Here is a 23,276-nt window from a genome sequence, read left to right as displayed (position 1 = left end):
GTTAGCTGCCATCTTTGTAAATTATACAATACCAGACCAATGGAGTGGTACTACAAAATTTGTTACATTTCTTTTATTTGACTTTATTTCAGGTAGAATGAAAATGATTTATGATACAAACAAAATAATTTCAATTCATAATCCTTGTAGGTGTAAATCTTGAAATAAAACTTGGACAGGTGAGTGAAATCATTGTTGGATGCAGCCCTCGTCTTTGTCTGCTTATTATATTATTTCGAATTTTTAAGAAAATTCTATGTTAGTTTTATGTTAGTTTTATGTCAGTTTTATGTTTTTAAATATAATTTTGGCAGACGATTTATGATCCATATTTAATTGAATCGGTTACTTGTATTATGATAACCATGTATGTCGTTATGATACCGATACACTAAAATATAAATTATTTTTTACTTACTAATTTATAACATAACTCTATGCAAATAATAAATTGTACCGACCGAACAAATGTGTTTGCAATTAAGATTATAAAAACCAAATGCGGAATATGTGGTACGACATTGCATCATTTGCAAAGAAAATATGTCCACCTGCAAAGATGGTAATAGAAATTCATGGAAATATAGAAATACAATGTTTAAATATTAACCTCCTCTTTAATCTCCAAGTCCGTATTTAGTCCATAAAATGTGTGAATAATTTCGCTGGTGCGTTCAGCCTACAAATTATAAACTTGCTATTATTGATTTAACGAGAAAGACAACAAATTGCTATTCCATACCTGTTTCGTTGTTTTATCACAGGTGTAATCGATAATGAAGATCTTGGTCGAATATTGTAACAATAGCATAATTAGTATGAAATATTGATAAAACATTTCGTAATCGTCAATATGTTTTTTTTGATACTTTTCATAAGATCTGTATATTATGTATGTAGTAAGAATAACACATGCTGCCATTTCTAGGGATATTTGTATACCGTAAATTGTACTTAAACTTTTCGATACTTTATATAATTCCAAATGGACCTGTCTGAAATAATCAAATGAAACGTTTAGATAAATAGTAGATAATAATTTCTTACCTGATTTACTTTACTGATTTGATTACCTGATCGTCCGTAATAACATTTTGCTTCGACTTATTTTTTGACTTGCAATTTGCAATTGTGACTGTGTTTGCGACGATAACGATGATACATCAGAAAATAATTGGTCTCCATCGGGGTAGAGAGACTTTTCTTTAGAAAAATAATCTCCCCTTTTTTCACTTCAATTAATTTCAATTCGGTTGAACGAATTGGTAGAACATTGACGTCCCCGAGAAGTTCATTTGCTCTTTGAAATTCCGAGTTGATGCATCTACGTTTAACAAAGATTTCCTACTTAGAATCTATATAAATAATATTGTATATTATACTTGTAAACTATTACATACCTTACAATTGTAACGAATTCCATCACCAGTAAATTTTCAATTATATAACCATATATGTGTAAGAACATTGAATAATATAGTATCGAAGATCTATTAATTGGCTCATTTCGTAAAATTTCTGCTAAAATAATCATTGCGAAGAAAATGCCGATATAACTAACAGTTATCGTTATATATGTAATCGTTCTTTTGTAAATATCATTAAAGTATGATGGCGAGCCTAACTTCTTCAACGTTTTATCGATATCGTTAATTTTCTTTGCACATAATCTCGATGACTGTGAAAATAATAGGATGATAAATAAACAATATTTTTTGTTTATATTTGAGACAGTCTGACAAATTGAGTTTGCAGTTATGCACTTGTTTGAAATTTGACACAAATTTTGTTCAACTTACCTCGCTTTGATATAATCCCATAATAAGTATCAAACATAACATCAAATGACTTAAGAATGTTACAGCATGACATAGAATTTCATCTAAATGATATACCCTGATGCAGTCAAATTTTGTATCTCGGTACAAACTTCCTAGATAATGAAGACAGCAAATTGTCAACGAATAAAGGAAACTAAGTAGGGGCCTTCGACGGCTCTGAGGAAATATACAAATACGCAATCCAAAAATATTATTTAGAATATTGATAGGACGTAAAATATCGTTTATACTTTTACATGGTATTTTATTAACTTTAGAGATATCCTGAACTTGATCTTTTTTGGTAAATCTTTTAATTACATCGTTCATTGTTTCTCGTTTATTTGAACAAGAGATTTGGCAATGAATGTTACAAGTTTTACACTTTTATCCTTTTCTATTGACTTATTTTATTTTATTTTATTTTATTTTATTTTATTTTGCAAAACACGAACAGAGCCCAGGGAGGTATCTTCTAAGGATAATAATATCCTTAGTAATACATGTGAGTTCTTCGAGTATTGCGCTATAAAACTCGTTTAATCGATAAACTTGTCCATTTAATTGAAATATTTAATTATCTTGAAAAATGTATAAGAACATTATCCCCGCCTTGACCAAGGACATCGTTATAGTTCAATTAATTATGATTAAAGTGCATTTCGTTATTACCTTACTTTGATAATACAATCAATAGTATGCTATATATATATATATATTATTATTATTATTAATTGTTTTGTCAGGGTCGCGCCAAATAAACAAGAGATCATTGAATTTGAAAGAAAATAATATAATGCGCAAATGTATCTTTCAAATTACCCGCATATACGTATATCGATATTAGACGATTCGATATATTGTATGTCTCGAAAGGATAAATCGATAAGCCAAGTCGTGCTTTATTTCACAATGTTGTGTTTGAAAATAATTCTAACCTAAATGTTGCGTTGTTGAGATCGAACATTATCTGAAATATCTGCATTAGTCATCCTTATTTAAGTATATGTTAAGTGGATAATAAAAGTCAGTATATAGAGCTTACTTGTTATGTATTTTGCTAGAAGATCTATTGTCATTGCGGTTGCAGAAGGAATCTTTGAATCCAAAAGATGTACAACCTAAACGTTTTTATAGTCTTATTTTCTCTTTCAACAATTAGTTTGGTATGAGTGAATTATTTACATTGAAAACAACGACAAGCATATAATTAATGTATTGTTTATTTTATCGTACAGGGTAATACAGTTATTGATAAAACTAAACCTTACTGCGAATTCAACGAAGAAATCTTTAGTCATTCTTATAATTTAACTAAATTGTCTAAATCTGGAGAGGATATCGTCATTCATCATAATTCTAATGAAACTATACGAATGCAGTTATGTTCACCATTGATAAAAAAATGCAATGGGAAGGATGGATATTCTATATGTTTAGAAAAAAATGACAAAGAAATAGGAATAGGTGAGATTTCATTTATTCTTATTCATTTGTATTTCATTTGTATTTCATTTGTATTTTCATTTGTATTTTCATTTAATAGCACTTCATAGTTATTATTTTTGATAGGAAAAGTAATACCAAAGTTGTCAACTAAATCTGGAAAAATACATTTTACTTTTAACGGTGATGAATGCCAATCGGGTGTCAATTACACAGTGGATATTTTAATAATGTGCGATTATTCAATTAACAGTTATTCGATACCAAGTACATTTGAACAAGCAAGTAATTTTACATATTTATCAAATATATGTTCCTTTTGAAGATTCTTTTGATCTTTGACTTTACTTTACTTTACCAATGTAATAATTATCATCTACAGAAATATAAATGTCAATTCCATATGGTATGGAAAAGCGCTTTTGCTTGCGCTAAAAGAAAAGAAATCAATTGTACTGTGACTGATCCTTCCGATGGCTCTCATTATGATCTTTCAGTTCTAAAAAGATATTCGGATAATTATGATATACATGTTGGAAACAATACTTCTGTTAATTTAATATTGAATGTTTGTCATTCCGTGATATTTGGATACAACGTTCTCTGTACTATAAATTCGGGAGCTTGTCTTTATGATCCTCGAAAAGAACCTACATTTAGGTATAAATATATAAAGAATTGTTAATATACACAGTAGTTTTATCAAAGCAATAAAGAAATCATTCTATAGATTGATGTATCACTTTAAATTCAGGTATTTAAATTTGGGAAACGTTCAGAAACCTCTTACCATAGATTCTTCTAAAAATCTGATATTAGAATACGAGGATGGAAGTATGTGTAAGAATGGACAACAGATAGAACATCATATTCGAACCACCATTACATTTATCTGTAATTTGGAAGCTAAAGTGAATATGTTATTTTGTCGACGAACTTGTTACTTAAGTATAATGGTTAGAAAAATTCTATGTTGTTATTACGTTTATTTTACTAGGAAACATCTCCAGAGGTAACAGAAACTGATGGCTGTCATTATCGATTGAAATGGATAACCGCAGCTGCTTGTAGCTTAAAACTTTTACGTGAATATAGTGCAAAGACAGTTGGAAGATGTACTATAAATAATCCTGTTACAAATTTTACGTAAGAATTTCATTGTTCATATAACAATTTCAATTGTCATTCTTGATAGTAATGCAATATGCATTTCGTGCAGGTATGATTTACAATCTTTAATGAATAAAGATTTGAATGTTACTTCATCTCAGGGTAAAACATATACATTTCGAGTATGTGGACCTGTTGCAACCAATAAGTGTAAAGAAAAAACAGGTTAAGTATTTTGATATATATATATATGTATATATATGTAATCGATATTTTATTAATAATACCAACGTTATCTCCACCTTTCTTATATGACTTACTTGCGATTACGATTATTCAATCTTTCACTTTTTGAGAGGTATAAATGTAATAAAAGGGCAATGCGCTACAGTAATACGAGATGACAACGTTCGATCAAGTTTTTAGCTTGTCATTGTTTGTTCATTGTTTTTAAATGAATGCAACATTTTCAGAAGAAATAATATTTAATTGTTGTTAACAAGTAAAGTATAGTTGAAAAGTTTATAAATATTAACAATCACATATTTAGGAGTTTGTCTTAAAGAAAATGGTACATCTCTGGGTATGGCTAACACAAATCTGATGTGGCAGCAGGGTGGACCATACTTAAATTACACGGATGGTGACAAATGTAGCGATAATAAGTACCGTCAAACATTGATTGCATTTTTATGTGGACCCGAAGGATCGACTAATGATCCAATTATTATTGAAGAAAGTCCTTGTCAGTTGATCATTCATTGGAATCTTAATTTGATTTGCGAACATAAAGTAAGTAATTAATCACTAATTGTTTATATAATTATTATTATTATTATTTCAATTAATCAGATATTTGATTTTAGATTAAATGCGCTACCGTAGATAATGAAATTAATTTAACTCCTTTAATACGTTCGACTAGCAATTATATTGTGAAACTAAATAGTAGCGTATTTTATATAAATGTATGTCAATCTATAGTAAATAGTTCTGGTTTAGAATGTGAGCATGGTAGTGCCATTTGTAAAACTTCATTAAATGCTAATAATGAACTAGTCAAAGAAGTAAGTAGAAATGTTACACATTTTATGAAATAATATATATTATCCAAATGATATATCTCATTTCTGTTTGTTTATTGTAATATTTTATTTTAGAATTTAGGTTTTCCTAAGAATGCACCAGAAATGAATAAAGATCAAATAACATTACGTTACCTCGAAGGCTCCGCATGTCCAGAAAGAAGAGATACCAAAATTTCATCAGTTCTTTTATTTGTTTGCGATGGCAAAAATGAAGTAATTATAATTGACATTATCTAATGTTTTCTTCGATTATTTATTTATTTATTTATTTATTTATTTATTTATTTATTGATTATTTTATTTTCAGGGCTTACCAGAATTTAAAAATTATAATAATTGTACATATACTTTTGAATGGAAAACTAGTATTGCTTGTGGAGCTGTTATGGGCGACTGGATTCCACCATGTACGATAAAAGATCGATTTCTTTTAAATCAATTCGATCTTTCTTTATTGTATACAAAACAGCCAATGCATTATGTGAGTTTTCTTATAAAAATAAAGTAGAGTGAGTGTTGTTTGTAAGTAATGAATAATTCAAATAATAGGTTAAAGGCAAAGAGAAAACTTACGGCATAAATATATGCGGAAAACAGAAAAATTGCAATGGTTCTACGGTGTGCCAAGAATCTAACAATTATGGATCTTTATCAAACGTTATTTTTGATTATAATCGAAACTATATCAAACTTGAATATTTGAATGGCAGTAAATGTTCTAATAGTAAGTCGAGAACTAAAATTACATTTATCATATAACATATTATTATATATTTTTCTTATATTCATATGTTAATGATTGCAGGTTCTTATATGTCAGAAATCAAGTTTATATGTAACGAGTCCAGTGATATTGGCGAACCAAAGCTGTCATGGGTAAGTAAGATTGCTTCTTTCATTAGTTTGCTTTTCATTTTTATTTATATCATGAGATTCTATTTTTTTGTTGGTTTACTTAACTAGTACGTCCGTACTATTATAATTATATTATTTGTTGATATCCAAGATGTGTAGTTTATATAGATATTCAATGAAAATGTATAAACTATATATACAAATGCTTAAATTATACGTTTCTAAAGAAATTTCGTTGAAATATACAGATAATAAATTGTATATAAAATGATAGAGTAGATACGATAGTAGATGATTATTATATACATGAAAAAAATAATAGGGAATATAGTATTAACCCCCGCATTAAAGCGCAATATTGCATATTCAAAATAAAGAGTTATTTCAAAATTCTCATACTCTCTCTCAGAGTATTTGCGTTTAATTATAAGTAAGAAAATATGACAACTTTGAACACACTCTGTTCAGTATTTCTATAATATGTTTGTTAAAAAAAAAATTAAGCTAATAATTAATAATATTACGATTACATCGTTTGGATTTCGATCGAATCCTTTCAGTCCTTCAGTAGATTTAATTTAAACTTAATTATGTTTCTTACAAATAATATCTATTATACATTTGTGAAAATTGCACAACATTGCAGATATTACTTATTTTGGAATTAAACGGTAGTCGAACCTTGCATTTTATTGATCAAGTTTATATGAATTGCTTCGCATTCTGGTATATTCAATTTAGTTACCTCATTGTCATTGCTGTTAACTTGAGAACATTTGTCAATCGAATCACATATGAACATTTTAAGCGAATCAGCAGGTGGAGTAGTGGCGATAGGTGTATCAGGCAGTCCATATGAATATATCAAGCCTTTCTTTTCTCCATTGATTTTGATACAAGGATGACAATGTTTTTCAAAGATTTTCTTTTTAACTAGGCTTTTGGTAAGTTTTGGCGGATGTGGTAATGCATATCTCAACTTATCCCAGAACCACGGGTCGCCCCATTTAACGTACGTGTTCATATTTAGATAAGCTTTGAATTCGGAATCCAAATTGTCCGTAGAGCCAATATCTCCGTATAAAATTAATATGACTCTGGCTCTACCTTCGCTCATAGATTGCCTATGAGCTGCACGAAATTCCATTGCACCCCAAATACTTTCCAAAAAGTTAGGCGATACTATAAAGATCGTTCTCTTGGAATTTTCCACCGAACGTGTTATTTGCGTTGGAATCCATTCACCAGCTAGCCAATCGCGATAATGTAAACACAATTTGTATGGTCTCGGACCACTTTCTAATTTTGGTACTAATTCCTTTACAACAAAATCTTCGTCCTTATGAGAGTAACTTATAAATGCATCGTATATCTTTTCCTTGTCCAATTCGTCTTCCGTGACAAACCACAAACAACATTGATGAGCATATAACCAAACTTTAATCTCTTGTTGGTATCTGTAATAGAATGCTACTAATCCACCGATGAACAAGCACAATAATGCTATCGTTAAACTTATTCCAACTATCATCATCGTCTCGAACGGACAAAAGTCATTCATGCTCATTTCCAACATAGAAATATCCATGCTATTGCACGTGACTTTTCCTAAATCTGGAATGTCTATTAATTTTGATTGAACGAAGCTAAATAAGTCTCGAGCATCGCAATCGCATTTCCATGGGTTCTTATGCAATGTAAGTCTCTCTAATGTAATTGAATTTTTCCAATAGTCCAACAAATTTGAATCAATCCTCGATATATTGTTGTTGTGCAATTCTAATACCTATAAAGGAAAACAAAATTAAACTTTCAATTCAACAGAGAGAGAGAGATTTAGAAATATTTGACAACATACCTTGAGATTTTTGGGCAACTTGTCGAGTGTAATTCGAGTGATATTGTTGTCAGACAAAATTAAATCCGTCACGTATTCCGATCCTAAAAGTTCTGTCGACGGTATCTCGGTGAAATTATTTCCACTGATATTTAATTTAATATGATAACCATCGACAGGTTTTTTCTCGCTTATTCCCGTAGTGTCAATTAATAATTTAGACAAATGTTTATTAGAGCAATCGATTAAACGAGCCTTGTCTTCTGGTTGTATTCGACAAGTACAACCAGTCGGACACTTGCTTTTAATTTGCAAGTATTCTGTCTCCGCACATTTCAAGGTCTTCGAATTTAGTTGACTAATTTCTATCTTATCCACTCCATTTGAATCCAAGCACGTTAAATTTCCCGGAATAATGTGAAAGTAATTTTGCATTTTTGGATGCATCCTACCTTCTAGATAACGTAAGAAATTGTACAAATTACAATCACAAATCAAGGGATTATGTTCAACGTAGATGATAACGTTCCGTGGAGACTCTTGATGAATTCGTATACTTTCGGCCAATAATATGTATTTTATTTTATTATTAGTCAAATTGACTTTAATATTGTCCGATACGAATTGCAAATCGTCCATCTAGAAAGAGAGAGAGAGAGAGATAAAAAGATGACAAAAGACGACCAAAGAGGAAGAAGAAAATATTGAAATGATTGTACAACAAATCAATAAGTTTCTTCTTTTAATCTTATCATTTTGATTAAGAAAACATTTTTAAATTTATAATTGATATTGAAAAATGATATTTACCGATATGACATTAATGTCGTTATAACTCAAGTCTAATATTTGTAAATTCATTGCATTTAACGACCAATCGTTAGATATCGTCGATATATAATTGTTCGATAAATATAATTCATTGAGTAAATGACATTTATGAAATGGCGATTGATAATCATCCTGTATTGCATATAAATTGAACGTAAGCTTGTTATGACAGAATTTGGCTATTCGTAAATTAATTAAGGAAGAAAAAGCCAATTGGTCGATGGTTCTTAATTGATTATTTTCCATATTCAATTCTGTCAGAGATTTCAAACCGTCGAACAGATATCTGAAAAAAAAAAAAAGAAAGATAATTGAATCGCTAAATAAAGGAAGAATGAGGAAAAAAGCATATTAAATATTGAAAAATAACTTACTGAGATATAGAAACCATACGATTATTAGATAAATCGAGGGTAGTCAAATTGTTCATGTCGTAAAAGATTCGATCAGGAAGAGTTTCAATGCGGTTGAAATTCAATTCGACTTTTTCAACCTTTGTCAGTCCTTGAAAAATATTCTTTGGTAGAGTAGAGAAAAAGTTCTTTTCTAGACTGATGTTCTTCAACGAATGTGCACCCCAAAATAGATTTTCTGGTAAAATGTTCAAACCACTATTTTTCAACGAAACTACTTCGAGTTTTGTCAAATTAGCGAACAAATGATCCGGCAGAGTGGTTAAATTTCTATGATTATTGTACAATTTGACTATTCGTAAGATTTTGTTATGATTGAAAAGTCCTTCCGGTAGGTAAGAGAAATTATTAGAAGAAAGATTAATGATCTCTAGTTTATTCAATTGGCTAAAAACGTTCGGCGATAAGGTCATTAATTTATTGATGCTTAAATCCAAGGATCGTAGGGAAATCAACTTGTCGAATAATCCACTTTCTATTTCCGTCAATTGGTTATTCCAAATATTTAGAAAATGAAGTTTTTCTAATTTATCGAAAATCCCAGTTTTCATCGTCTTCATCCCATTGCTACCTAATTCGAGAATTTTGAGATTTGGAGTTGCATCAAAAATACCAATTGGTAATTGAAGATTATTTTCACGTAGATCAAGCCATTCCAATTCCGGGAAGTCCATCAACAAATCCTTTGGGACCTTTGAGAAGCCGTTACTGGATAAAATTAATTTTTTGGTCTTTGAAAAACCACGAACATGATCTCTCGTTAATTCGTCGCCAAGATTAGAGAAGGATTGAAAGATAAGCGTGTCGGCACTTTCCACTCCCATTTGTTTGGCCACGTCTCCTAAACTTATGTTCTTCGATAGGCCGCATATTCGAAATCGCAGGGAATCTAATTGTTTTCCAGGTAGAGTGCTTGTAAAATGAAACTTTTCCCACCCTTTCCAATTCTGACAAGTTATCTGTTGATTAATCACAAGTTGTATTTATTTTATTACAATTTTATTCCAAAGTTCAACAAAAAAACAAAACAAAACAAACAAACAAACAAACATCATTCGTCCATACATACCTGTAGAAAATCTTCAGGATAAATGTTTAGAATGAATTTGGAATTATTTTCAGCTTGACAATAAATTTCTATTTCATTGGAGCCATTTGGTTGGCATGTACAATTTTGATCTTCTTTACATTCAAAAGCAAAAGCAAGAATATCGGCTGTTGAAAGCACAAACAACGATATTATTCCCCAGATTATGAAAATCATTGTTTCTTGGCAATAATTTTCAGATCCGCTAGAAGAGAAAGAACAACATTATCGTGAATAATAAGAAAGAAATGTTATTTACGGATTGTTTATGTTCTAGATTACAGTTAAAATCGGAAATAGCTTGTTTCGCAGCTTTGCAGATAAAAAAAAACAACGTTTCCTCTCTCACACGATAAGCCGCCTATTCTCGTTGATTTTTTTCAAATTATTTCTTCACTTACATAATTAAAGATATATTCTACAAATATAATATACTTGTTTAGTGTTTTCTTTGTGCATCCATGCTTACTCTCACTCATCCAGAAGCTAGCACTAGACCATTTCAAAATACAATAAGGTAACTCTTTGTAAAGTGTCCTGCATTATTTACTCTGTATAAAATATTAATTAATAATTTAAAAATTAATCCATAGCGTCGTTGAAGTTAACATATTATGACGTTATTCCCTCTCTATCTCTCGTTTGATGATTTCATTTTTGTATGGAATGATACAGATACCGAAAGAAAAAGAAATATGTTAATGTGTTATGTGTTTGGGATGGGCAAACACATCTCTTGTAACATCATCATAACTACTTTAATCGAATTTCAAAACAAATCACGCACGTAATCACGCACAGTAATCACGCACGTATCCTTGCTCGTTTCGACGATTCATGCCGATAGATCCGGGTAATGACCTACTCCACGCACACAAATGCGCCGCAGTGCGTAAATGAGCAGAAATGAAATTTTCCTATGGTCCTACGAGTTTTCTTTTCAACTACGCCGTTAATTTGTTATCTAAAGACAAGAGAAAGTATTGAACACGCAGTGTTATATTTATTATATACACATGATGATTCATACACGCGCATCCTTTGTACCACCCATTCTTATCATTCGTTTATAATTTTTACATTGGTTAATACAAATTCCAAATCGATTTAAACTCTACGTCTTCTCTCAATCATGAAGTAGGAGCAAAGAATTGGAAAGAGAACCAGTAAATTCGAGGTCATCTTCTATTCTTATTCGTCGAACATTCGTTCGATCTTACGAAGAATTCTGTTGGAACGATTATCGATTAGTTAAACGATAAAAAGATCTTCTATATTTCTTTTTTTATTACATTTTTTCCTCCTGTGAGTTGTAATAAATCAAAATAATGTCTCGAGTGCGTCGAGTGAATATCAAATCAATATTGTATTCATATCATTTTTTGAATAATTTTTCTATCTACAAGTGAAAAAAGAATATCTAGCGAAAGTGATTATTATTTACGTGACGATAATCAATCTTGATTGTTCCTTTTGATTGATCGATCACGAATACGTAAGTAAAATAAATACAATGATTATGACCGACAGATTAATGAATAAACTTCAAGTTGAAGGATATTTATGAAACAATACTTTTCTTCTTTCATAGGACAACAACCAAATTTTTGTGTACATTTTTGTGTACATTTCTGTGTACATTTTTATCCTAAAATTCATATCAACTTTTCTTTCAAACAAAATAACAACATCTATTTATGAGTGCGAGTTAAGCATACTCATTCATTTGGTTTGAATAATGATACTAATAATCGTCTTCAGAGAATTCTGTTTCTCCTTAATTATACCTCCTCGGTAGACTGCTGCAGTCGTCTAGTCAATTCTTGCGTCAAGGATACGCGTTCAAGCTTTTTACATACAAATCTTTGAAATATTTTTTTATCCTTATATAGAAATTATAACTAAATAAATATATTATTTTTCAGCTTCCTTGCGTAACCGTTTCAAGGTTTTATTTCTAGTAAATCAGAGAATCGGCAAGATCGGCATTATTAGCTTCGAGCGATGAATAGATTTGGGACGACGAGTATTTTTCAATATTAAACCTAAATATATGTACAACACAGTCGTCGTTACAAGTCAATTAAAATTGTCGCATCATGTATAATAGAATTAAAAAGAAATTAATTATAACGCAAGTTCAGGGTCTACCTTTGTTTCAAAACATAAACGAATGCTTTAACAACGGGATTATGTTACTCGATTATACAAAATATTGATTTTTTTCTATCTCCATGGTTGTAGGATTAGGTAGAAATATGGAATGAAATGAAGTACTTGTGTCGTCTAGGTCAACGATTAAGTTATTTAAGTTAGTTAAGACTTGAAAATTCCTATCTCTCTTTCTGCACGACGATATGCGAGATAGAAAGAGAGAAATCGATAAAAAATAGGAGGAACGACAAAAATGATAATAGATAAGGCCAATAATCTCCTTCGATATTTTTCCTGCACAAAAATAAATAAAAAAAAAGAAAAAACATAATCTTCTGGTATGAAGTCACTTCTCGCTTTGTAAACTTAATCAAATCTTGGCTCGAATCTAAATACTCGAAATACAATATTGTTGCTACGTTTCAATGTTTGTTGCTCGTATTTCTTCAAAATTATATAACAGGAACGGGACATGTTTCTATGTGAATTTCATTCAAATCTCTATAATATACTCTATCCAAAAATTGACATTTGGGGGCAAGCGGGAAAAGATTAATTTGTGATTTACGCTTGCTTGGATCGATCAATTCTAATCTAATTCTTTTCTGAGGAATACAAATATTATATGTTTCTTGGAAAGAGAAACTCGTCTGCGAGAGAGAGAGAGAGAGAGAAAGTAGACATATATATATATATGTGTAAGAGACTATAGAATGTAACTTGAAGATTATGCGTCAAGTTCTACCTTGAACAATATTGCAAGCGATTTCGTGATCGTGTCTCCTCTACAAAATTGGATGTCGCGCATAGACGCGCATAGACGCGCATAGACGCGCATAGACGCGCATAGACGCGGATAGACGCAATAGATCATTGATTAGAATACGGAGTAATTATTAATAGGCAAGAAAAGAATGAGAAAAATGGCTAATTGTTGAGACGAATTAGTACTTTTCAAAGGAAAAAAGAAAAGAACAAATCTATCATGAAATGTTGCAGCAACGTGTAATGGCATCAATAAAAACCGGTTTCCTTCATCCTCTCTTGATGACGCGAATCCGGAATCATGATTCTATTTTACTACTTACTCACCAGAATCAATGTAGATGTTATTTTTCGGTCATATATCCTCAATGCTGTTTAAAATTTGAATCGTAAACAGTAGATCGCAGGCATCGCGTGCGCCACTTTGTACTTCCCTTGATACGATCTCCTCAACAAAGATAGTTACGTATTAATGAGTGATTCAAATCAATTGCTAAATCTCACAACACAAGAGATAATTAACACGAGACACTTGAGCGTAGGAGAAGAAAAATTAACACGCACTCCTCGTATACGTTTGACGTAGAGGAGACTGACGGACGGTATCACTGCTCACGGACTCCTAATGTACTCGTTTGCTTTCGATAGTGGGAAATCATGTGATCACCCTAACAAAGCACTCCATTGGTCAGAGCTCCCATGTGACTCGACGCTAAAAAGTATTCTTTCAATTTGAATGATCTATTATTTGCTATTTACCAATTATACTTATTTAAATCTATGTATAAATGAAATCAAATGTTAACAAGCAAAATTTCAAACAATAGACAAATATCTTGACAAAATTCTGATACCATATTTTTTACCATTACTTTTTCCATGACTTTTCGTCATTCTACAGATCATTCTACATGCCGCCTGTGGCTTTTTTATTGTTTCTTTTTTTTTTTTTTTTTTTTTATAAACGCACTTCCAGTATTTCCATTAATTTCTGGATTTTCCAAGTGGTCACTGAACATAATAAACATAAACCTTCTTACTAAACTAAAATCATCAATGGTGGCTTATTGGTATTAACTAACCAATATTTCATCGATTTAGAAAAATTATTTGTAAATACCGATTTGTCCAAGATTATTATCTATGAGACATGATTCGACGTGTTGGGAAAATTGACAAAGCTTTCACAACAACCTTGGTAATTTTCTACACATTTAGTTACGCATTACGAAAAGATGTTTTGAACAAACAAATATTTTTTTCTAAATATCTTTGTAAAACTCTGAGAGACTTTTGAACTTCTTATCAATCTGTGAAATGATGAAAGAAAGATAATTACATAATCACACACATATTAAATTATATATTATTCTTATTAAATGTATATCTTTTTTCTTTGTTTGTTTGTTTGTTTGTTTTTTTTTTTTTTTTTTTTTTTTTTAATAGGAATCCCAATGTAGGGCAGAATTTGAATGGAACACAAACGTAACTTGCATTCATCGAACCAACATGGAATCAAAACTTATTTCACCAGACAAACAAGAAACTATTCAGAGTACTTCTAGTCATGGCAAGTAACAATTATCATTATTCAAATGAAATTTCTAAAAAAAAGTTTTCAAATGTATTATTAATAAATAAATTTGTTCTATTTCCAGCCGGCCTAATCGCTGGTATCGTAATTACCGTATGTATGTTCCTCCTAGCTTTATTGTATTATCGCAATCCAAATAAGAGAGCCTGCTTGCATTCCTGTTTTCATTACTGCAATTCCAGAAGAGGAAGTGGACGCGTCCAATACTGCAGGGTGGGTAATATATATTTTCTATATGTTATATACATGTATATCATATTTAATATTTTCCCTTGAAACATATTCTCAACTTTATATCTATATGATTTTATTTGTAGGTAGGCACTACCGAACAGGCTCATCTTTTATTAGATCCTAATAACGATCCGACGCAATGTCAATCGGATAGCGATGATGATATTTTGGATGCATAGTTGTATTATTATTCAAATCATTTGATACATATGTTTTATTTCAAGAACAAAACAATGCGGCGGTGCTTAATATCTTCTTCAAATATTTTAATCGCATAAAATAATATTACACTGTTCTTATTGCACAGTGATGATCTCAAAATTATGAATAACTTATAAAGCAAATACGTGTTACCGATTATTATCGTGAAATAAGAATCACGCATGTAGATAACAAAAACTAATTGTGAACAAGAGTGAAATAGCAATAAATTGGATACAATTATTGTGTATAAATGTTAACTTGTACTATGAATAAATATTATTTACTCTAAAAAAACAAAAAAACAAAAAAAAACAATAACATTTAATTTTTAATTACAAGGATACTTTACTCAAGGATACTTTAATTACACAATTGGAATTAATTTTCATGAAATATATTATCATGAATATAATGTATCATCACTGTAATTAGAAACAGTTAACATTTTGTTATAATACTATATATTTGGAAACATTGAGAGAATATATATAGAATTTTATCAATACATTTACATACAAATAGATATGATTATTGATTATCAATTAAAATAATATTAATTGTTATTCAGTTGTTGATTGATAAAGTCTAATGAAGTATACAGCAAATTAAATGCATTATTTATGTGTGAAAAGAAATATAATAAAATAATATAAGAAATAAATAGAAAAATTATCCTACACCTGTACATTGAGCAAGTATAAGTTGTACATACACTTACTACATAAAGGAATAATTATTTGCTTTTTTCAATCGTTAACGAGTTATACAGCAACAATTCTATATATATATATATATATGCATATAGTTAATTGTTACTTTTAATTATCATAAATGTATTTATTGATATATATACGTATGGATTATATACGTATTTATATCTGTTGTAACAGGGATATAACTCCTTTCTTTTTTTACATTTTTCCATTATCATTTGTACATTTGTTATATATTGCAAGGAGAAAGACATTGCCTATAGTTGCATTAAATATTTCAATACTATTGCAAATTTGTACACACACACACACACAAAAAGATATATAGAAATTGAACAATTTTACAACAGCTTAAGAATAACAATTGTCAAAGCTAAATCAATTCTATAATAGGTACTTCTTTTTAAACAAAATCTTGTTAACTTGTATTATTTATTAATAAACTACTATTATTAATCTTATAATCTGCAATTAAATAATTATTTAAGTTTATTTTATCAGAGACTCTGTTTCCATTTTATCAATTACGAAATCGATCAATTTTGAAAGAACATTTCTGTTTTTCAATTAATTAAATATATGATAGTTCTTAGTCTTATTGTTAGTCAAAATAAAGAATAAGTAAGTAAAAGAATATTTATAAAATCGATCTATCTTATATATTTTATGAATGTAATTCGTTCGTCATTTTTTGATAGTTCTCATCAAGCAACAATAATTATAAGATAATATAGAAGCAACTATATGCACAAATCTAACAGTATTTGATTAAAAATGAATGCTACAACATTTATTTCTGCCGATGAATAATCACTGCAAGTTAAAAGGTCATCTGATAAACAGAGATATAAAAAAATACTTTCCGGAAGTACTTATAATGTTCTTATAAATGATTATTATCAAACTTTATCGATATTATTTATTACGTCACAAATCATATATTCTAGGAATGTAAAAATAAAATATATTATAGGAGACATAATAAAACATAAACGTTACTTCAAAACGTGATCGACTTTGGAAGCCAGAATCTGTATGACCGAGATGATGGCAGTCCTATAAAATGAAATTAACTTCAAATAAATATAAATATATCTACATCCTTTCGTTTAAATGGTATCAAAAATAGATAATACCATTTAAGATGGAAGATATTTGTTAACTTTTGCTAATGCATCATAACCATTTTACAAAGATATATTAAATTGTTAGCGTTACTGATCTTGTCAGTTTTGTCTCCTCCTCGTTGCAAAAAAATACCTACAAAGGAATAATATATAATAATAATAATAATAATAATAATAATTTATATAATATCAATTGTACATTACGTAAATCAGCAGTATGCATTTTTGATCAAATATAAAAAGCTACTATACAAACCTATGAATACTACACAGTTAGAATTCAGAATATATAGTTTCTTTGTTGTGTTATTGTTTTATTTTTATTCTAATCCACCTTCCTCTTCTAATTTCGAGAGGAATTTTGGTACTCTGTAGCTGGGCTCTACTTGACGAGCCATATCTATCAGGCCTAATAATTTCCTTATACCGATAAATATACTACAAGGAGAAAAGAAAAGTTGAAGTAATTTAACTAGCAGTATAATCTGTAAACAACAGAAATCAATAAGTAATGATTAATTAACGGCATTACCGTTTCCCTTGAAGTTTTCCATGTAAAGATGCCATTTCTTTCTTCGAGAATAAATCTACTTCTTCTAAGACATTCAAAAGATGTTCGGGTGTAGATAAATTAGGTACGTGAATGGTACTACTGAATGCTGACAATACTTCCATATCATCTAATACTTGTCTGCAATGACAAAAATAGATATAAGCTTTATCCATATTAATGGATTCAATATTAATTAACAATTCTATAGAAATGATTTATTTTCTTTCGTATAAAACATTATTTATATACCTGCGACTTGAAGTGCAAAGAATCAATAATTTACGACCACGTGGTGGTTGCTTCTTTAACAAAACAAGAAGCGCTTGCAACGTTAAATTCGAATAACGTGGCCCGATGGGACCATAATCTAATAAACGTTCAATATTGTCAACCAAAATGCAACTGAGTTGCGAACGATATGCATCATCGAATACCTAAGACATTAGACATGAAAAATATTTTCGTTTGGTTTTATACGTGGGTCGTCGTTAAACTTAAATAATAAATAAAAGCAGAAACCATACCTTCCGTATTAATAGACATTTAGCTGATTCGGTAAATCCAACCATATCTTCTGGAGTGCAAACCTTAACAAATGGAAAGTCGGAATTTTTAGCAATTTGTGCTGCAAGAGCTGTTTTTCCACTGTTAGGAGGTCCTTCTAAGAGAACCGAGACAAGACCTGAACCTTCTGCAGCGCGTGCTTCTTGTATATAAAGCAAACCATCTGATAGAATTTCGGTAACCGGTCTTCCCCAATTAATAATGCCACGAATAAGTAAATGGTCAAGAGCTTCCGCGCTTGTACCAAATGCCTATAAAATTATTCATTACTTACAGTACTATTTTTGTACTTATTTCGTAATATAAATATAAGTAAAAATTAACTACTAACTGACCGGCTTAACGTCATTTTCAAGAGCGTGTAAAAAGTCACTTCTAGAAACCATAAGTTTTTCCATTGCAGCTGGATCTACTTCGACTTTACTAGAAGCTTTGATTAATCTGTTCATGGCTGTACTTTGTGCAGCTCTTACTAGACCTTCGAGTTCAGCACCACTGAAATTCTTCGTTTTTGTTGCTAATTCTTTTAAATCTACATCTGGTGATATTTTCTTGTAATCCTTCATTCTAGATGTATGAATGTTAAGAATTTGTAATCTTCCATTTTCATCAGGTAAACTGATTTCCATTTGTACCTTTAAATGTAATAGTTGTAAAAGTTTGAACGTAACGTTGCTTGACGTGAATGTTGCATCTATATTTTGCCTACCTCCAATCGACCAGGACGTAATAGAGCTTCGTCAATCATATCTCGTCTATTGGTCATACCAATAACAAGTATATTATTTAATTGTTCGACGCCATCAATTTTTGCAAGTAACTGATTGACAACCGTATCATGTACTCCTGTATTACCAGCTACGCTGCCTCTAGACTTACAAATAGCATCGATTTCGTCAAAAATGATAATGTGTAATCCGCTGTTTGGACCAAGCTGAAAATCATTTAATGTTATAATTATTATTCTCTACATAGGAAAGATATTAGGATAGGTAGTAAAGCAAACGTATAGTATAATACCCTCCTACCTACCCTCTTTTCTTCTTCTTCCGCATCGGCAAATAATCGTCTAACGTTAGCTTCGCTTTCTCCAACATATTTATCCAAAATTTGTGGACCATTAACAATTTTTGGCTCTCTTGCATTCAACATGTTACCTATTTGTCTTGCCATCAATGTTTTTCCTGTTCCTGGTGGGCCATAAAGTAAAATACCCTTAACGTGTTTGCAACCCAATTGAGTTACAATTTCTGGGGGGAAAACTCTTGATGCAAATGCTCTTCTAAAGATAGCACTGAATTCCTTATCTAAACCACCAATCCCCATCTTTTGGAAATCCCAATCTGGGTTAATAATTGACTGTCTAACTACTTTTCCCTTTGCTTTTCCAATCAGATTTATACTGGAATTTTCAGCCTTTTCAAACTGTATCATGGTATCACCCAAGCAACGACCCATTTCTGTTTTCTTAGGCGTTGGATTCTGTCCTGATTTAAGCGCAGAAAGGTCAGCAGCTTCTAAACTTTTAACTACAAGGCCAAGCATTTTTTTCTCTTTAAACTGAAATACCAGCTGCTGACCAACGGTGAATGCCTGTCCCGAGAAGCGTAAAAGAAAATCTTTGGCCATCTCATCTGTATTATATGGTTCCAATGATGTACTACAAAAACACACGAATATACATATATATATATATGAAATACCATCTGTTGAATAAGAGGCAAATCATAATAATAATAATAATAATAATGATAAACAAAACGTACGACTTTTTTTGTAAAAAGTCAGCTTCCAAGGTGATATTGCATAAGCATTCTGAACTGGATGTCGGATCAAAGTAATAAGGTCGAACTTCGATCTCTTGTCCAAGAGATAGAGTAGCCCACTTGCGTTGAGGTAAGCTAAATCCGACTGCTCCATTAGGTACATCCTGATGACGTTTTACAGTAAAGACAAAATGATGATTCGGGTCGGTAATTACTTCAATGTGTCTAGAGATACATACGTTGGTTATAACGTTATAACGTGAAATTACATATTATAATTAAATGTGTATATAATTAGATTTAATCCAATCTTACTTGACATCTTCTGGAAAATCATCAGGATTAATGATAGCACAATTGGTGAGACTAAGCTCGTCAGTAGGACATCTCAATGCGTTCATGCGCTACAAAAATGATGTAAAAGACGTCAATAAATTAAAGTTAACGTTAAATTTAATATTTTGTGCATAGAGTAATTAATTACTTATGCACAGTATTGATGTAATGAGTGGCACCAAGAAGGTGACAGGTCACTCAATACTGTCTCCTTAATAAAAAATGAATATAAAAATGTCTTTTTCGATATTAATTACTGACAGACACATAAATAAATAGCACGACGAATTATTAGTATTATTAAGTATTTGACAAATAAATAGGAAAATGAAGAATATTCTTACCATCGTGAACGACGTTATTTTTGACAGAAACGTGTAAGCTCAGGCCCCTACGTAGTATGAAACCTGCAATGCAGGCGAGTAGGACTACCGCTATTGTCTACACAAAAGTCCCTATTACTATCTACCTATCTACCTATCTATCTATCTATCTATCTATCAAATGTATATTCTCTAAACGAATAATTATATAATCTAACGACTGTTGGTACGAATGGAATATCTCGATGGAATATGTTTTAATTATTATCATATAATATATTTCCAACAGTTGTAAATATTCAAGTATAGGGATTATTTTGTTGAAATATTTCCTCTCTTGTACGAGTTCTAGGACAAAATAAGAAAACAATCAATAGGTTCTGATCAGCTGACGACGAGTATTCGTTCTATGTTGAAAATCATTGATTTTCAAGTATAAATGCACTTAGGTAATATAAGTGCAGTCAGATTTATTGTAGCACTTTTAAGGATAAGGTTATTTTCTGTATATCGGCCTTCGTAATTCGTAAGAAGTAATTCGTAAATAAAAGAAAATAAAATTTATTGAAAAGCTTCTGGAGGTACATCATTGAGAGTATACATTTTTGTAAAATTAGTGATTGCCCGTCTTATATCCCAATTAACATTATCTAAAAATTTGAAACAAAATGCAGTGTTCATGGTTGTTAATTCTTGTAGAAGCACAATAAGCTGATGTTTCTCTGATGGACTAAATATAGTTGGAACAAAGACGGATACATTTTTAACATCTTGTTTGATTTTGTTTTTAATCTGCACTAAAGTATTGGAATTAAATCCGTCTATAAAATATTGATCGTTAGTTATACAATATTCGTTTTCCTCTTTAGCAACAATAGTAAATGTTCTATTGAATAAGAGAGGAGGAGAAGAAGAAATGTCTTTATATAAAAATATTCCTTGAACGGATATAACTAAAAGATCATCACTTTCGTATAATAAATCTATATTGAATGTATGAATGTAGTGCAATGTGGAAGGTTGACGCTTCAATGAGGATATTATTTTATCAGGACCACGTAATAAAAACTCATGACATTTGGCATAATCAACAAATTTGAGTAAATTTCTATTGGTAACTAATACTTTAGCTACTTGCTTATGCAAATAATTAGTAACGGATCCTAAAGTCATAGAATAAAGGGCATTTTTGTCGTAGAGACCATTCATTATGGATCTGTCTTCTTGATCGTACATAGTGAAAAAATGTTTAACAAATTGTTTTATTAATGGTAATTTCGAAGCATCCTTTAGATAATGAGTTTGTACATTTGGTAAAAGTTTTTTCTCCGTATCTATCATTATTCCGTCCAACTTTTGTAAATGATGAAACACATTTTTCACACCTTTTATATAATCTTGCGCGTTCTTATATTGAGTACACAAGGGATTTCCATCCAACCAAAGTTCCGTTATCTTAAATTCCGAAAAATATCTTAAATGTTCGACATCTAATATTTGATTAAATCTTAAATCTAGTTTAGTTAAATTGTAATAAAAAAACTTTTCGAATAATATAATGGCCGTTAAATTGTTATGTTTCATACTTAGCTCGCGAATGAATAATTTGGATTCACGATTAATGCCTGCAACACCTTGTTTGATAGATCTTAAAACAATGTGAAATATCTTAGGTATAGATAAAGGGCAAAATACATAAGCTAATAATTTATCGTTCTCAAAGTCGTCCAAATTAAGTATCTTTTTCGATGAATCGTATCTTTGATAGAACGTTTGCGATATTATTTTGTTAGGATTTATCGGTAATTCTTCTTTACTTATGAATCCTAATACAATGTCTAGATATATTTCAAAATTACCAGGTAATATTATGCACAACCGTTGTTTTATGAGATTCTTTATAGCATTGGAATTGCATTGGCCCAGAAAAGTACATTTATTGTCGTTTTCTTTTTTAAACTTGACAGGCAGTAACATTTCTGGTTCGCAAGCATTTATAATTGCTTTTAATATCTCCGTTTTTCCATAAGATTTTCCATGACTAAATACAATAAACTTATGCCATACATCTTGATACGATGCTAATGGAAACTTGTCGGTATCCAAAGGTGGTTTCAAGTATGTCAATCGCAATGGTTCTTCTTTAATCACATCATTATTCTTCGACATAGTTGACATTTTAATATCATTTACTTTTCCAAATATCACAATTCCATAATCACAATTGAATTTTCAAACTTTGTCACTTGATATATAACATCTGTAAATCACATGTAAATTTGTTGGTTAATGTTTGTTTGTTGGTTAAGTTGAAGCACATCTAGTTTTTTGTTTACTTTGCGTTGATGCACCAATGAAAAAACAACGATTGGAATGCGACTTGGATAATCGATCTATCGATCGATCGATTCCTCTTTCGATCTTAACCCTCGATATTTGTGCATCTTAACGCGAGA

At 30.4% G+C, this 23,276-nt stretch overlaps 5 protein-coding genes across 10 annotated transcripts; 1 reads left to right on the top strand and 4 right to left on the bottom strand.

Moving 5' to 3' along the window:
* Nucleotides 1–38: 38 nt before the first annotated feature.
* On the top strand, nt 39–15,756 carry Lerp (lysosomal enzyme receptor protein). Of its 3 annotated transcripts, none has more exons than XM_089177803.1 (16): nt 39–179; nt 3,059–3,287; nt 3,393–3,547; nt 3,649–3,926; nt 4,021–4,177; nt 4,264–4,412; nt 4,486–4,601; nt 4,927–5,168; nt 5,243–5,443; nt 5,537–5,677; nt 5,772–5,945; nt 6,014–6,188; nt 6,270–6,340; nt 14,853–14,976; nt 15,065–15,213; nt 15,318–15,756. In XM_089177803.1, the coding sequence occupies exons 2-16, from the start codon at nt 3,197–3,199 to the stop codon at nt 15,411–15,413; spliced, it is 2,319 nt and encodes a 772-aa protein (XP_089033929.1). In that variant the 5' UTR covers nt 39–179; nt 3,059–3,196; the 3' UTR covers nt 15,414–15,756. The 3 variants fall into 3 exon arrangements, with proteins under 3 accessions (XP_089033929.1, XP_015181718.1, XP_015181721.1); XM_015326232.2 differs by lacking the exon at nt 39–179 and adding an exon at nt 2,757–2,986; XM_015326235.2 differs by lacking the exons at nt 39–179; nt 3,059–3,287 and having other exon boundaries at nt 3,414–3,551.
* On the bottom strand, nt 186–2,775 carry LOC107069172 (gustatory receptor for bitter taste 66a). Of its 3 annotated transcripts, XM_015326238.2 has the most exons (7): nt 1,800–2,574; nt 1,401–1,678; nt 1,074–1,324; nt 743–995; nt 611–679; nt 462–551; nt 186–391 (listed from the first exon to the last, which is right to left on the bottom strand). In XM_015326238.2, exons 3-7 carry the CDS (start codon nt 1,091–1,093, stop codon nt 320–322), a joined length of 504 nt encoding a protein of 167 aa, XP_015181724.2. In that variant the 5' UTR covers nt 1,094–1,324; nt 1,401–1,678; nt 1,800–2,574; the 3' UTR covers nt 186–319. The 3 variants fall into 3 exon arrangements, with proteins under 3 accessions (XP_015181724.2, XP_089033936.1, XP_089033935.1); XM_089177810.1 differs by lacking the exons at nt 186–391; nt 462–551; nt 611–679; nt 743–995 and adding an exon at nt 2,643–2,775 and having other exon boundaries at nt 1,090–1,324; nt 1,800–1,933; XM_089177809.1 differs by lacking the exons at nt 186–391; nt 462–551; nt 611–679; nt 743–995 and having other exon boundaries at nt 1,090–1,324.
* Nucleotides 6,810–14,281, bottom strand: Tl (toll like receptor). Its single transcript, XM_015326225.2, has 6 exons — nt 13,734–14,281; nt 10,470–10,692; nt 9,362–10,359; nt 8,967–9,273; nt 8,178–8,795; nt 6,810–8,105 (listed from the first exon to the last, which is right to left on the bottom strand). The coding sequence occupies exons 2-6, from the start codon at nt 10,662–10,664 to the stop codon at nt 6,984–6,986; spliced, it is 3,240 nt and encodes a 1,079-aa protein (XP_015181711.1). The 5' UTR covers nt 10,665–10,692; nt 13,734–14,281; the 3' UTR covers nt 6,810–6,983.
* LOC107069171 (vesicle-fusing ATPase 1) lies at nt 15,431–20,996 on the bottom strand. Of its 2 annotated transcripts, XM_015326237.2 has the most exons (12): nt 20,842–20,996; nt 20,477–20,565; nt 20,162–20,386; nt 19,428–20,055; nt 19,105–19,329; nt 18,731–19,030; nt 18,356–18,646; nt 18,081–18,265; nt 17,811–17,969; nt 17,535–17,716; nt 17,288–17,411; nt 15,431–17,207 (listed from the first exon to the last, which is right to left on the bottom strand). In XM_015326237.2, the coding sequence occupies exons 1-10, from the start codon at nt 20,842–20,844 to the stop codon at nt 17,599–17,601; spliced, it is 2,223 nt and encodes a 740-aa protein (XP_015181723.1). In that variant the 5' UTR covers nt 20,845–20,996; the 3' UTR covers nt 15,431–17,207; nt 17,288–17,411; nt 17,535–17,598. The 2 variants fall into 2 exon arrangements, with proteins under 2 accessions (XP_015181723.1, XP_015181722.1); XM_015326236.2 differs by having other exon boundaries at nt 15,431–17,411.
* A 369-nt stretch (nt 20,997–21,365) lies between these two features.
* Nucleotides 21,366–23,196, bottom strand: LOC107069162 (nuclear RNA export factor 2). The gene has a single exon (XM_015326209.2). It carries the CDS (start codon nt 22,996–22,998, stop codon nt 21,382–21,384), a length of 1,617 nt encoding a protein of 538 aa, XP_015181695.1. The 5' UTR covers nt 22,999–23,196; the 3' UTR covers nt 21,366–21,381.
* Nucleotides 23,197–23,276: the final 80 nt, after the last annotated feature.

The sequence above is a fragment of the Polistes dominula genome, unplaced genomic scaffold (genome assembly GCF_049000335.1).
Source record: "Polistes dominula isolate Pdom_NZ unplaced genomic scaffold, Pdom_raw_medaka contig_24, whole genome shotgun sequence".
NCBI classification, from domain to species: Eukaryota; Metazoa; Arthropoda; class Insecta; order Hymenoptera; family Vespidae; genus Polistes; species Polistes dominula.
The sequence above is the reverse complement of the archived record's forward strand: the minus strand, read 5'-3'. Positions and strand labels throughout refer to the sequence as shown.